This window comes from Haemaphysalis longicornis, unplaced genomic scaffold (genome assembly GCF_048455015.1).
Source record: "Haemaphysalis longicornis isolate Haplotype H1 unplaced genomic scaffold, Haemaphysalis longicornis Haplotype H1 scaffold_7, whole genome shotgun sequence".
NCBI classification, from domain to species: Eukaryota; Metazoa; Arthropoda; class Arachnida; order Ixodida; family Ixodidae; genus Haemaphysalis; species Haemaphysalis longicornis.
Window position 1 is genome coordinate 75,784,633 of NW_027526422.1, and position 16,492 is coordinate 75,801,124.

The 16,492-nt window shown below is 48.9% G+C and overlaps 1 protein-coding gene across 1 annotated transcript in view; it reads right to left on the reverse strand.

Moving 5' to 3' along the window:
• The window catches only part of LOC144146363 (phospholipid-transporting ATPase ABCA3-like), a 143,586-nt gene that overhangs the window by 12,248 nt on the left and 114,846 nt on the right, over positions 1–16,492 (reverse strand). Inside the window, exons 19-20 of the mRNA XM_077678321.1 lie at positions 9,311–9,484; positions 8,219–8,444 (exon numbers count right to left, since the gene is read on the reverse strand). Coding sequence (XP_077534447.1) covers positions 8,219–8,444; positions 9,311–9,484 — 400 coding nt within the window. The remainder of the gene's footprint in view (positions 1–8,218; positions 8,445–9,310; positions 9,485–16,492) is intronic.

The window sequence follows — 16,492 nt, forward strand, 5'->3', positions numbered from 1 at the left end:
CGGGCGGCCTTTCTATGGCACCCCCGTTGCTTCAGCGAACAGCGCCTACAGTTGGAAACCAGCAGTCAACGTAATGCCGGGGCAGTCACCGCGGCGTACTTGTGCATGACTTTCCCTCGTTCTGCTGGGAAATTTCCAAATAACCTTCTTTATTCTTGATCGCATTAAAAGCGTCATCCCAGACAGCGACATCCATTTTATTGTTGAGGTTACAACTAAGAACTATTTGATTGATACACGCTCAGTTTTTTTTTAGACAGACGCAAGCAGGCGCACGATCAGGTATAACTTTTTGATTCCGTTATAAATTTTCTGTGACAGACGGTGGTTGCCATACTTGGCTATCAATATTCGAATTGGGTGACTTATGCTTCGTTTGGTTCGATTCGTTTTGTCTAGTTTTGTTTCGTTTGTTTTGCCCTTTTGTAAACTGTCAGACCGTTCAACAACCACACTACACTAATCAAGCTCGCGCAAAGAACCCCCTATATGGACAAACAGTGTTCAGGTATCCCGCCATTCGCCTTGTGGGGTATAAAGCTCCTTGTACGGAAACAGTTTTGAATGAGACAGGTGGGGAAATATAGTGTTGTTACTAATAATCATACTCAGGGCACGTGGGGCCAGGCATAGACGGCCGCAAAAGGCACAACTGTCCATACCATTCTGGTTTACGTACCCAATCTCAGGAACGTCCCACAAGTTTCCGTAGCTATTCGTGCAGCCGACAACTCGACACGCCTGTATGATGTTGTTTCACTAGACATACCCACTTACAACAACGTCTGAACATTAAAACTGCCCGGGCAAAAACTACGAAAACCACGGAATGCTACGGACTCCGTTGCGGCGGCCCATACCTGTAACGGGAGGAGCGGCGAGTGACGGCACCACCGTACAATTGCCCGTTTCCGGGCCATCACCACTAGGGCTCAAGATTACCTGGTGCGCCTTCCCCGCATTAGGGATACCCGGTAGGACTGAGCATCGCCAGAAATAAAAGTTTTTCTCTCTCTCTCTTCAAACGCTTCGCTGTTCAGCGCCCACGTCACATCTTTCTTAGCGCGATGAAAAATGTTAATTCATCGTGGTGATATGCTGCGCCCCGAGCTTAAAGCGACCTAAAATATGCCACATCACTATTATTATGAATAAACAACACGCAACAGTGAAAATAACGCGGACGCACTTGTGTACTACATAAAGCCGCCGAAAACGTTGAATAAGGGAAGGAGAATACGTAGTGAAAAAATGCAGGGCTTTCTCTGGCTCTTGCCACAATCTTATTAATCTTACACATAGTAATAATATATGAGCAAAATTTTCTTTTTCTACATGGAATTATCACATTGCTTAAAATGTGAAAAGCGAAGTTCAGCTTACACTGCTGGAGTGCTTTTTAACAGGAACGCGTGAATGCCAAGCTACTCTGTTGTCTAGGTGTCTCTAGAACGACAGAAATGTGGCATCAGAAGGCAAGCCTAACGGGTGAGATTATCTTGCTGCCGTTCCCGTATTGCACATAGATATACAAAATAAAGTGAAGAACCTTGATGTCCTTTTCCTTATCACAGAACAATACGCGCTCAACATGATGTAGCGCTTCGGATGGAAACTGCGGATGACACGGGGACAAATTCGAGCCCTAGTGCAACGTCACAAGATATGCAGTAAAGGAGCCCAAACCTCGTCAAAAGCTCTTTTCTGTTACAACAAAGACCCACCGGATTTTTTCGCATTTCTGTTTGGCAGCAAACGAATGGGAGGATCAGTTCAGCTTTTCAAATGGAGCTCAGTTGCCGCGCTGCGACGCATAGCCCGGCTGAGGCTAACCAAAATTATTTTCTCACACCCTGGAGACGTTACGTGCCCCATTCTCTCAGCATTACCGCTTTTATTTTTAGCTTTGATCAAAAAGACCGCCGCCCGAGCAGTAATGAAACCTGTGTCACCGCGCTCAGCCATGCAAAGCCGCAAATAGTGGTCCGCTGCGGAGGGTACCTTATCCGCAAATGACGTCCTGTAACCACATATTTCCCAGAAACACTTGAAGGGAATAGTAATTAGGTGGAAATAAATTTCAGACATGCGCATAAATATGCATGTCAGCACATTTAAAACATTGTTGAAAGAGTCGAGCACACTCGTAGCATGAAAATATCACTAGGAAATCGCTGAAGATAAGTTTTGCTACCACACAATTACTGTCGATCCAAACAACTAGCGCATTACTCATAAACACCCATGGAAAAAATACAGGGAGCGGTCCAGTATATACACCGGTCGCAAATCATTGTGGCTCTGGAAACTGGTATGCTACATTAGGAATCCGACCCGGTTGACCTGCAAGAGCTAAATTCTGGGGTGAAAACTGGAGTGCAAGAAGCAAGCAGATGAAATTTATCTTATGCCAAGTAGTCGCGGGGAGAGATACAGAAAAGTCAGTTCAAGGTATGTAAGCCTGCAGCATTCAGAATTACAAGCGGAACAACGCGGGGAACGTGATGCAGAGCCGATGAATAAAAACGACGTAACAGCGCGAACCGGTTCTTTCTGCACTAGCTGTATGAATTACCAGGTGACAGCACTTCGCGTCATTCAGCCAATATTTCCCCGTCTTTTCTGGCGTTGTTAGTGCTAGCAATGCAGTCTACTGTTACGGTAAGCTTTAAAAAAAACGTGAAACCAGGATAAACGCGGTCATGGCAACGACTAGAGAACACCAGATGAAGACTGGCATCAGCTGACGCAACCTTCGTCCTCAGGATTCTCTTCAATACCTATTTTTGTGCTTTAAAAATAACGCACAGCATGCTCACTGCGATAACCATACTAAATTGTAGTAGTTATAATGAAAACATGCTAAACTAGGATGTTTACTCAGACGTAAATGTTGATCATTTGCCTGAAATTTAAAGGAACCCTGCAGCACTCGCCATCGCCTACTCGGGTGTATTTTGGGGTAAAGTCTTTTGCCCCAGCGGTCTCTTCCCGCAAGAGTTATGAAAATTCCTTCACTATCACCAAAACTACGCGCGACAAGAAATCGAGGATCATTGTTCTCTCTTAACTCGACCACGTACAGACAGACAGACAGACAGACAGACAGACAGACAAAGAACTTTTACATTTGGTCCTGGGAACTACGTTGGGTTTTTGTAGTTGCGGGCAGCTCCGACGTAGGGACACGAAGGCCGTGGCCCTCCGCCCTTTCGCAGGCCCTCTGGACGGCCAGGAGTTGGACAGAGAGGTCGCCGCTTTTGAGGTCTTCCTCCCAATCCTCTTTGTACTTAAACACAGCGTCGCTTATTGCAGGGCATTGCCAGAGCATGTGATCTAATGAGCAATACGCCTCTCCGCAGTATGGACAGTGCGGGTCAATGTTTTGCGCAAAATGACTGAACCGGCCCGTGAAGGGAAGGACCCCGTCTGGAGCATTCTCAAGGCCGACGACTCAGACCGAGTGAGCGTTGGATGAGAGGGTGGGTAGATCCTCCGAGAGAAAAGATAGTGAGTTACGACCTCGTAATGATGTTAGAAGGGGATCCCTGAACCTCTCGGCACCACTTCTCCCCGCCCCCCCTGCGAATCCACCGGCACCGCCACGGTCACATAATCCTCGCGCACGGCCATGGGCCAACTCGTTGGCGTTGGGAACGTCGGGATGGACGTTGGTCCCCATATGGGCCGGGAACCATTCGCTTGGGTGATGTCCAGCGGCCCCTTCACGACCAAGGATTGCCGCAGCCTCCCGCGAGATCGATCCCGAGGCAAATGCTCGAACCGCAGCCAGCGCGTCCGTAAAGATATTCGGATGCAATAGGTCCTTCATGGCCAAGGAGATGGCGACCTACTCGGCCACCGCCACGGAGACCTTTCTGACCGCCCCGGTGGTCTACGGTGACCACCACAAAGCGATCAGATCAGCCGTACTTAGCCGCGTCTACAAAAATCGCGAGCTCAGGACTACCCGCGACAGAGCTCAATACAGATCGAGCCTGAGCCTTGCGGCGCCCTACATTGTATTGTGGATGTACATTTCTTGGAAAGGGGTCTACCCTAAATGGATCACTTACGGACGGTGAAGTCGACACTTTACGTTTATTTACCGTCATTGGGCCACAGCCAATTGATTCCAGGATGCGCCTGCCGCGCCGTGATGACGAAAGGCGCACCACCTGGGTCGTCTGTTGAGCCTCTATCACCTTCAAGAGGGTGTTGCGAATACCCAGTTGCCCGAGCTTTTCCGCGCTAGTGCTGACAGGCAAACTTAGCAAACACTTAATCCTCCTGCGCATGAGTGTGTTCATTTTGGTCGCCTCAGATTTGGACCACTCGAGCGCCGAGGCGATATAATTGATGTGGTTCATTGGAACCGTATGATAGAGCCGAAGGAGATTGCTCTCGCTCTACCCTCCTTGGCGGTTAGAAACACTGAGAATAAGACTGATCATGCTCTCTGTCTTGGAGGTGATGCGGGCTATAATCTGTGTATTACGACCCTTGGATTCTAAAATAAGTCCGAGGACACTGATGGAATCGACCCGGGGAATCGTTCGGGCGTCTCGTGTGTGCAAGGTGCTAGGGGCCCACTCCAAAGTAATAAGGCCCCTAACTCCGCTCCGAATTGGCCTGTAAAGCAAAAGCTCAGACTTCGCCGGTGACAGGCTGAGGCCTGATCCAGCTAAAAAGACTTCTGTGATGTCGAAGGCGCTCTGGAGCGCCTGCTCCACCCCGGCGTCAGACCCGCCCAAACACCACACGGTAATGCCGTCCGCGTATAGCTTACGGATGGTGCCGCGCATGGTGCAAGGCGCTCCGGGAGGCCCTTCATGGCTGCATTAAACAGGAGACGAGACATAACAGCCCCTTGTGGGGTGCCCCTTGCGCCCAAGGTGAAGTTTCCGGTTTTAATATGACCAATTTTAATTGTAGCACAGCGATCCCTAATGAAAGAACTCACATATGCGTAGAAATGATGACGCAGTCCCATATCCGAAGCGGCCTCAAGTATGAACTTGTGCGAAATGTTGTCAAACCCTTTGGCGAAATCCAGGGCTAGGATACCCCTAATGTACCTTGTACAGTCATCTATGATTTGACATTTGTTTAGGAGCATTACATCCTGCGTGGACAATGCAGGCCTAAAGCCCACCATGTTGTGGGGAAACGGATATGGTCACGAAAGCTGCACCTCTCTCCCGGAGAGGGGAGCGGCTCGCGGCGTTCTCTCCGGGAGCCTTCGCTATATCACAGGCCGGGGTGTTTTCTTGTTTTCTCCACAACTCGGAGGGGTCTATTTCCGGTCTGGTGCCACAAAAAAGCAGGCGTGGCTGCCTGCTCGCAAGCAAGCGCTCAGGCTGGTAGGGTGTTTTTGAAGCAATAAACGTTTGTTTACGAGTGGTATCGTTGAAAGAGGAGTATTGAGTTAGTAACTCAAACTCCGCGCGCACTCACAACACAAAAGTAACCACAAAACTGTTCGGACAGGTCAGGCATAAAATAGGTTGGTACACAGCGCCGACGACGGCAGGTCGTCGCACAAAAGGCGACAAATGAGCCGCGAAGTTGACCAGCGACAGTCACTAGGACAGCCATGGCCGCAACGACGTCGTTTAGGCCATGTCAGGGGTGCACAATGAGGAAAATTGAAGAGAGGGGGTTGGTTTTTCTGTGTCTTTCACAGCGATTTGCGCGCTCACTGCTTCCCGTGCACCGTGTAATACATGGCTCAGGTATTCCTGGCAGTGTAATCTAAACTTCGCGCAGGTTTGCTTGTAGTGCTCAAAGAGTGCTGCAGCAGCCCTTTAAAGGGATCCTGCAGCACTTTTATCGACAGCGTTGTAAATGAGAGATACTTTCACTAAACAGTCTACAAGCGCATCCAGTGCTTCGAATAACGTATCACAGTGTACCGCAGCAAATATCAAATACACTGGAATCTCGTCGACACTATTCTGCATAATACGTCCTTCCGGCCTTAGATCCTTTTTTTTAATTTCCGGCCAACATATCTTAGAATGATGCATTTTCGTGCGTTTAAAACGATCACATTTTTGCCGGAAATTGGATACTACGACCGCGCAAGTGGATCTTGACCAGCATTTATAGATATCTAAGGTTTATTCTTCGGTTCTAGCTCAAACCGCATAGCAACAAGCCATAATCTGCACGTTGCCGAGACTCCGAGGCTGCCGTAGCGCCCGTATTGCAGCAATAACATCAATAACATCGATTGCAGTCGTAGGCTTTACGTACAATCATGGAGGAAAGAAAAGCTTAGGAGAGGCCCTGACGTCACACCCAGCGCAGCCGGAAACGCCATTTCTGTAAGTCGAATGGCGGACCATTGGCCCTCCATGCCATTGGCGGCCTCTTTTTGCCTCTCTCTCTCGGTGCACCTTCTCCGCCTCCTCCGTCCTGTATCGCCTCTCTTGTCGTCTGCATCTGCCAGCGCCGAGCCGGCGGAAATCAGCTGATAGGCAGGTAGAAGGCCGTTTTGCAGCACGTGACCGTGAACCTAAACGCGCGGTTACACTGTTACACGTCTTCAGTGTGGCCGCAGCAGGTTTGCGAAGCGGCTCGCTCTAACAATGCCGCAATGCTCGGTGCCAGGCTGCAAGTCGCGATCAGTACCCAAGGAATTGAGCGTCACTTTCCACCGGTTAGTGCATCATTCCGCTGACAAGTATTGCTGTACATTGGTGTGCATTCATCCTTTGTTTGCAATCCCCGCCGTTTATAGGTTCCCAAGCGATGGAGAACGCCGCAAACAGTGGGCGATTGCCGTGCGGCTACCGGACTTGAAAGTGCCCAAGTTTGCGTTGCAGTTTCACTGGCAATCCCAGAGATGACTAGTCAATTAAACGGCCGTTCTATATATATAGGTAAGCAGTACTTCATGCAGATTTCACGCTAAAAAATTTTGGAATGCTTTTACCGTTGTTCGCGTGCCTTCGATAGAATTTTTTGCGAAGGAGGAGGAGGAGGAGGAGGCAAGACGTTTTATTGAGTAAAAAAAATGAGAGGGTGGGTGGCGTCAATAAACTTTTTTTCGCCAAGTTTCAACTTGTCTCAGTGTCAATAAATTCAAGGTGATATCAGTTAAAAACGTCCATACACTAACCTCGCAGTATGAAGCGTTGAAAAGCGAAATCCAGAGCGAGACCACAAAAAGATCCAGATTCCAGATCCAGCACTCTTTCAGTTAACAGACGGACACCTACTAAGGTAATAGGACGATGGAATTATATCAACTGGGAATCTACCTTGTAACAGTTGCAAAGGCACTGCCGCGCATTGCCGGTCTAGCAAACTATATATTGCAGCGGCGATAACCAAAAAATTGAGTTGCGAATCGTTCGGTTGCAAGTCGCCTACGTACTGCACACCGTGTATCACTTCCCGAAAATCTACCTGACGGGTGTCCGCGCGTACGACGGGACGGCGCGTTCACGATATCTGCACTTCAATAGGCGCGTCGTGATCGCGACCGGAGCAAAAGCTTGACGCGGTACAAGGTGCACTTGCAAGTAGAAATTAAATGACATATTCACATCGGCGCAGCTGTCGCAACTCGCAGCATCCTTTTCGAGTTCCGCAAGACCACAGCGCAGCAAAGCGAAGCAGCAATCTTCGCAATCGGACGACAAGGCAGGCGCTGCCTTTCCTCCACGACTGGCGAACGGCGGGCGGGCTGTTGCTAGGACGCCGTTGCTAACGCGACTTCCAATGGCCGCCGAAAACACGTGACTTCCTCCACACTTTTGCCAATGCGCGGGGATAGCTGGGGGCCTCTCCTAAGCTTTTTTTTCCTCCATGCGTACAATGGTGATACGTCAGGCGATGCAGCGCCATCTGGCGAAACGTATCATAATCAAGGATGGATGTGCGCAATGCTATCGGCTGGCGCGAATTTTCTTCCTGACTTCTCACAATGCGCTGTTTATTGTTCCTGCGCTTTCCTGCGCTGTTTATTGTTCTCTATCTGCCTTGTTGCTTTGTTTGGTGGTTCCACAGCTCTCCTAATACCTAGCAGGAAACGCGCATGGGCGTGGCTGATCCGGGAAGCTCTCTGAAGCCAAACCGGTTCTCGTAGCGGAAAACGCTTGCGCAGAACCGTACATTTGCGCTAGTGTTTTTCGCAGTAAACTGTTTTATATGGTCCTAGAGTACCGCCTATACTGCTTCGAAATCATGATGCATTGATCGCAAGTACCTCGTGCTGGTCTGTGAGCTTGATGCCAGGAAACTGCTTTGGCACAGCCTCCACGAAGCGCTTGGCCTCTGCTCCTGCGTCGGAAGCAGCCCCGTGCTTGAGCATGGCGTGCAGCCGGTAGCCCTTTCCGTACTTTTCACGCAGGTGCTGCACCGTGCCAAGGCACATCATCTGGCCCTGGACCATGATGGTCAGCCGGTCGCACGAGATCTCGCACTCGTCAATGCTGCGTGTGAACATGTGGGAAACCACGCTCAGCTTTCACTGATAGCGTGAGAGTCATAAATAATCAGAGAGCTTTTAATCTATCATAGAAATATTGCTAAACAGTGGCATACAGCTAGTACTATGCAGCAACGCACTAGTTATGGCGATAAAGGTACTGCATGAAAATAGGAACTGTTCATCCACGATTATACATGGAGAGTCCTTAGAAATGGCAGGCCGTGAGCGGCGCAGCAACACCCGCCAGACCAGTTTCTGCACTAATAGTAGTGCTTGCTGCTCTGCCGTTTCATGCTGAGGAAACTCTTCCACCAGAAAGCGTTTCGCGTTCGTTTTAGCTACATCTCCCACAGAGAACCACTCCACGAAGCAGCAACAAACTCTTTTAATGCCAGAATTGTTGAAAAGCCGGTTGAGTACATTTAGTAGAGAAAAGGAACAGAAGACGAAGTGGTAGAACTTCATTTCTGTCCAGGGCGTATGGCAAGTGGTTTGGGCAAAAATTACGTTTTCTTTCAAGCTGGCGTTGTTGGTGATGACTCGCTTTCACTTTTTTGCTTTATACTTTATTGCTTCCTTGGTTACAACGCGTTCACCACATGGCTGTAATAACAAACCCTACTTGATTAAACCTGCGGCAGCCTGCACTATTGCACAAATAATATGAATAAATAAAGAATCAGACATTCTTTGCAACGCTTGAGTTAAGGTCCGGTCGTTGTTGATTAACTCCGCCATATATAATGCTCCTTTATCGACTTTGACGTGCACGGGCAAACGTTGGCTGACTGACCCCCTTAACACCAGCTCCCGATCAGAAGAATTTGAGCGACAGATGATCATAATGCTCGTTCGTGCCCCACTTACTTGTGCGAGCTGAGCACGAAGGCGGTGCGGTTCCTTGCCTTTACGCGCCCGACAGCATGGAAGATCTTGGTGCGCGATACCACGTCCACGCCGGCATATGGCTCGTCGAGAAACACGATCGGGGGCAGACCCAGGAGAGCCGCACTGATGCACAACTTCCGCTGGTTGCCACCGCTGTAAATAAACGAGTCGTATGCCAAACGTTTTGCGCAAGCGTTCGGTATAAACAATATAAGACAAAAAGGCTTGACAACCTGTTACCACGATATATGTCGACAGTGCTTAAAAGCTCCCAGCAGCGGCGAAAAGATATCCGTTGAGCAACGTGTTGATGCATGCGAATCCTGACCCTGTCGATAACAGTGAAACATGCTGTCGCTAGATTTGTCGAGTGTGGTAAAGAAGCTACAGGCAAGGACCAAGGCGCATTACTTTTGGTGCGAAAACGATTCATGCCAATACTGGGTACTACAGCGATATTTTGCGCGCTGGGGTTGAAAAGCCACACGCTAGGTAAACGTCACCTTACTTTTGACCAATTCACGCAAATTCTGGCCCTGTCTTTAAATCGGAAACATAGTGTCCCGATATTTGTAGGCTGCGATTTAAAAGCTGCAAGCAAAGACCATGGCATACTGCTTTTGAAGCGGACCTATGTACCCCAATCCTCGCCCTGACACAACAGTGATACATACCGTAATTACCTGATTCTAACGCGCACTTCTTTTCCGGAAAAACAGGCCGAAAAATCGCATGCGCGTTAGAATCGGATACGAAACCAAAACTGCCGAAACAGCTGAAATATCGTTTCACCCATCGCCATCGCCATCTCAAGATGGCGCCAAATCTTTTAGCAACAATTTTATGGATCTAGGCGCCTAGCACGCCTAGGGTTTTCTATCAGCGTTCACACAAATTGTCAAATTATTTCACTTGCGCACTTGATAGCAGCAATGGGAGCAGCGGCAACGAAGGTGCGCCGCTTTCACGGCTTACGAGCGGCTCCCACGCGTTCACAACGAGCGGTTCGCTGAAGCGTGCACCTTTGGAGAAGCTGGTGGGATGGGCGTGCGAGGCGTGGGCCACGATCCTTTCGACCATGGTTTAACATTCGTTCAGAAGTGTGGCATCGTGAACGCGCTTGATGGCACCGAGGACGAGATGTTGTGGACAGCGGAAGGCGACAAGGAGCTCTCAGAGAGCGACGAGGAGTGAGATACGCGAGATTACTTCGGGAAAGAAATCGCCCGTTTCTCTCGCATTCGTTTTTCTTGCTCACAAAGTCCATGCAAGTTACAATCGGAGTTGCAAGTTTTTTCATTTTTTTGCCTGGAAAATCGGGTGCGCGTTAGAATCGGGGGCGCGTTAGAATCGGGTGATTACGGTACTAACGCGCAGCCGTAGCCCTCTGGGTAAGACGACTGACGCTAGTTCTGTCTGATCTACCAGACACAGGCTCCAATCCTGCCGGCGCCTGTGTGGCTTTTTGCGAATGTAAATGCTATCCACACGGATGCGGTCGGACATTATGCGGTCCTAAGGTACTCCACACCTAAAAGGAACAAGCGAGGCCAAATGCCCGTTAGTTTTGGAGCAGAATGACGCATGCCGACACGGGCCCTGTGCATGACAGTAAAACTTAGTGTCAATATATTTGTCGCCTTGGGTAAATATGTACAAGCAAGGAACAAGGCATAATAGTTTTGGAGTAGACGGATTCGTTCCGATCTCGAAAAGCTAATCTTCATGGCACGTATTTGTCGACTTTGGTTAGAAAGCAACAAGACAAAAACAAAGGCACATTGCTTTTGGAGCCCGATGATGCATTCAAATCATGGCCCTGTCCATGAGAGTGAAACGTAGCAGCGATATAAGTGTTGTAACAGGCGAAAACGTAGAAGCAAGGACCAAGACACATTATTTTGTAGTGGAGCGATGCATGCTAACTCTCATCCTGTCCGCGAAAATATTTCTGTCGCCCTGGGTAAAAAAAATCATGCACCCGTCTGTCTATCGACGACAATGCTTAAACACGAAGCTCTCTCGGAATGCATTTTTTGGTTTGATCGATCCTAGACTGAGAGTATGTGCTACTCTGCAGGTACGCACCACTTTTTAAGAATACCCACAGCAACTGTTAGGTGTGCAATCCGAACGCCTAACATTTGGGTTTGGTGTGTACGGCGGGAATCGGTTCGTGCTGCTCGGCGTTCGCTTTCACCAGTCCAAATGAAACAATTGGATAGACGCCGGCTTCATAACGCTAGACACTGAGGTTGAATTCTTCGCCACACGAATTGCTTTAAGGGCGAAGCGAAGCACCTTTGGTGGTTCGCGTCTCCTGTCATAGTACTCGTCTCAATCGTAGACTTAATCATCCTCTCCTGAGGTCACGGTACTAAATCGACTTTCATCCTGGTGAACAAGGCGTATACGGCGATCAAAGTCGATCTAGATCTAGAAACCGAACAGGAGTACAGTATGGTAAAGGTCCTTCCACTTAAACGTCGTGATCCTCCAATACACGTGCTCAACATTTACAGCCCTCCGCACAATGCCCGCTTAACTTTTTTATTTATTTGTTTTCAAGGGGTGAAAGTACAACGAAGTTTTCTATCGAGCACTTAAATCGGACGAGAAAGCACCCATCGTGATAGTTGGGGATTTTAACCCCCTAGCCTTCATTGGGGATACCACTTCGAGCAGGCCAGGGGACGCAGATTAGCGGAGTCAATCTCCACGCTTCGACTTACGCTGCTCACGGACTCGGCTTGTCTTACGCGTATGGAAAACTCGGTAACTCGCGACACGTGTCTCGACCTATCCCTAGTTTGAAATAGTAGAGACGGTAATTAGGAAAACCTGGAGGAGGCACTCGGTAGTGATCACTGCCTCCTTAGGATCAACCTCTTGGCGAAGGCTGCTAGAATAAAGTGAGCCAGGCTAAACTAAGAAACGGGCGTGAATTTAGGCTGCAAGGGGTCCCCCCTGTTCTCCTCAAAGACAGCTATACAGAGTGGGGAAAACAGATCACCGCCTTAGAACAGCAACACGTTGCAACAATTCAGACCACCGAAAAGAACCCAACTGTGGACAACCATCTGATGCATATATGGGAGGCACGCCGGAGCCTTACTAAAAGATGGAAGAAACAGAAACTTAATCCCAAGCTTCGAGCCCTCATCAGTGAACTAACTGGAAAAACGGCGAAATACTCTGTTCAACTCAGCGACGCAATTTGGATAGAGGGATGCAATTCGACTGCGCGTCAAATGGGATCAAAGGGGACATGGCGCCTTTTTTCACAGTATCAAGTCTCATTGACCCAACTCAGATGACAGGGCAAACACAGCGTCAACTCGAAAGAGCCCTACACGGGTAGCAAGGTACGACGACGAAACTCGCGGATACCCTATGTGACAGATATCTCTGCCGCACGGAAGACCCCAGTGAACCTGAGTATCAGTACGCTGGCAAGCATAACCAAGAGATGGATACCCCTTTACACTACAAGACGTTCGGGTAGTTTTAGCTAAGATGCGCAGGACTACAGACCGGGGAAGAGACCGTATAACAGTCCGTATTGGCGAACCTCTCGGACTCGGCCTATTTCCAACTGTTAGATTACATAAATCAAATTTAAACTCGCACAATTGATACACAGTAATGACTCACAAAATGCCAACTGGAAATGTAAGTACATACGCAATTCGTCATCAAAAAACAAAGCTAACCTCAATACGAACAAACTACGGGCGAAAAACTATGCGTATCAAACTAATAAACTGCCAAATACCTAAGATGGGAACGTAAATTTTGACCAATCCTTCGCTTGCTTTAAAATGAAATCCAGAACATTTCTCATCTATTCATGCCTCTTCTGGATAATCTGATCACACGTTCCAACTAACTACTATACAGTAGTCACAATATCTGCCACTTAAGTTATATGTCCCAATTTTATGAGTGGGCTATGTTCGCTAATCATGAAAATGCTACTTCTGAATACATGTTTCTTTATTGATTTCTGAGTTCTCAGTTCATGGTCAGAGTTCTGAGTTCATGATTTCTCAGTTCATATACAATCTGTACTGTATATGCATTCTATTTGCCTATTATTGCATTATTGTTTATGAGTTTTTTTTTATGTAAAGAACCGCAAAGCTGAACGGTTCGTTATGTTCTGAATGTATGTATTGAATCGTGTAAAGCCACCGAGGTCCCGTCAGGCATTTCTTGCCTTTAGCCTCGGTGCCCTCTTAGGCAGTGTCTGAGAAATATAAAAATGAAAAAATCTGGGGTGGCCGTCTGCTCCTTCCCGAATGGAAGACCTCCGTGGTAACTTTTATATCAAAACCAGCAAAAAATTGTTAATATGAATAATCTGAGGGCAATTTTCCTCACCTTATGCGCGTGTAAGCTCATATAGGCGATGGTTAGGGATCGTCTCTCTCCACACATTGAGTCCACGGGCCTCTTTGCAGACACTATGTTCGAGTTCCGCCCACATGTCAGCACAGGATGTCCTTTTCCAGCTACACCGTGACGTAATTGGACCAACTACAGCGAGACAAAACCATAAAGCCATCCTTGCCCTATATCTCAAGTGGGAATTTGACAACGTCCGGCACAACAGCATACTAGAAAACTTAAGCAAAACGAATTGTGGTCAGAAAGCCTTCGCGTCCGTTAGAGATTTTATCTCTATACGTCAATACGGTGCATAATACATAGGTACAAGGGGTACTTCACAAGGAGCGGTCCTGTCACCGCTACTCTCTAACATCGCCATGATGCATCTGCCGCACATATTAGCTCGGGTAGAGGGCATACAAGACGCCCTTTACGCCGATGACATAACAATCTGGAGCACAGAAGGGGAAATGGATGACCGCCTTCAAAGGGCTGCCAGCATTGTCGAAAGCTATGCTAATGACTGCGGCCTCCAATGTGCCCCAACAAAATCAAAACTTTTGCACATTAAAGCGAATCGTAAAGACAACACAAGACTTTACATCTCTTTAACAGGTGGTCCTATCAGAGAAGTAGAAGAAATCAGGATCCTGGGTATGCTTATTCACAACAAACTTAGCGCAGAGCCCGCCATTGCCAAACTGAAGCGAACAGGTGAACAGGCCGGACGGATGATACAAGGCGTATCCAACAAGCGCGGTGGGTTACGGGCCGGGACGCGCTCCGGATCGCCCATGCCTCTGTAACCAGTAGAATCCTATTCTTTGTACCCTACCTACGTACGACCAAACAACACGAGAATCGCATTGACTTCATCATTAGGAATGCCACAAAACGAGCCCTTGACCTCCCGGTGGCTACCTCCAACACCAGGTTACCGGCGCTGGGATTGATCAATTCGTATCAAGAGCTGAAAGAGGCTCATTTCACAAACGAGTGCACGAGACTCGCACAGACGGCGTCGGGGTGCCACTTGCTTGATTGCCTACAAATCAAACACGAGTGCACCCCAGAGGAGACGTGCAAACTCGCAGAGTTGTGGCAGCACAGGCTCTTGGTGCATCCACTTCCGCGTAACATGGAAAAGCACACTCACGAAGGCAGGAGGGAAGCATGCGCTAGGACCGTGGGAAGGAAATGCGGAAATAGGCGAGGTGTGTTCTACGTTGATGTGAGAGGACCGTTGCCTCTGGGGTTCTTCACTGCCGCTGTAATTCACAGGGACCAGCAAGTCGATGGGCTCTCCTACCGGGCTACTAACTCGACGCAAGCCGAGGTGATCGCCATAGCCCTCGTCGCCTCGGACCCGACGTCAAGGACAATGATCACGGACTCTCGCAGCCTGTGAAAGCTATTTAGCGGGCCAGGTACCACCCTTGGCCTACAGTATTTTAAAACGAGTGGTGCGGCTTGTAGACCCCGCACCCAAAGAAATTGTGTGGTCTCCGGGGCATCAGGGTCTGAGAGGTAACCAGGCCGCGCACGAGGCTGCCCGAGCGCTTAGCCACCGGGCGCCTCACCCATGCTCTCCCGGCTCGGAGATTAGCTAGCCAGGTCTGCGGTTTAGAGAAATCGTAAAACATTACTGCGATAACCACCGGCTTTACTCAGCCCCTGAAAATGGTCTGAGCAAGGTCGATGAGCGAATACTGTGGCGCCTGCAGACGAACACATTTATGTGCCCTGCAGTAGCACAGCATTTAGACCCTAAAACAGATGGGCGGTGTCTGCACAGTGGGGAGGTTTCCCACACCTTCCAGATGGTGTGGGCATGCCAGAGCAACCCTGCGTTATCCCCAACCTTTCCCCGAACAGAGATCCATGGGAGGCAGCCCTGCTCAATTGCTCGGGGCTGGAGTCTCAAAGGGCTCCAGCTCAACAGGCGCGAGCGGTGGCCTTGATCAATGGGGAGCGGAATAGGGACTGCACCTGTGGGGAGGGCCACAGGACCTAACTCTCTTTTATTCTTACCATAAAATAGTTTCCTACTCCTCGTTCTCGTCCGGGAAACTATTTTGCGCGTCCCGCTAGAACATAACGCGTATAAAAAAACACCGGGACACTCGTTTACGCCTCGCGATGGAGCGCTTCGTAACGCTTACTAAAAAAAAACACCGGGACACCCGTTTACGACTCGCTATAAAGAGCTTCGAGCTTGAAAGACAAGTAACTTGTACAGCAGAGCTGTATACCTCTACCCCAACAGTTTCATCTCCGTGTGCAAAAACGCAAAGGCACCACGACTACACTTTTACCAAGCTTCGCCCCTCCACAGGTTTCACGTTCGTGGAGATGGCCCAGGATTTTTTCGTACGCTTCATCCGTGATCATGCATCATCATTGCTATAGAAAGTTCGCTTTCCTGTAGGACGTACTGCGGTACAACGGCATCAGTGAGGGCACTAAAGCATCGCTTTAAAAGGTACAATCAAGGACCCAGGCACATTACTTTTGGAGCGGACTGATCCATGCCGATCCCGGCCCTGTCCATAAGGGGGAAACCTCGTGGCACGACATTTGTCGACAGTGGTTAAAAAGCAACAGGCGAGGACAAAGGCACATTACTTTTGGAGCAGGATGATGCATGCCCATCATGGCCCTTTCCGTGAGAGTGATACTTAGTATCAATAATATGTGTCGTCGTGGGTAAGAAGGTACAAGCGAGAACCAATGCACATTACTTTTGCAGGCAACCGATGCGCTCCAATG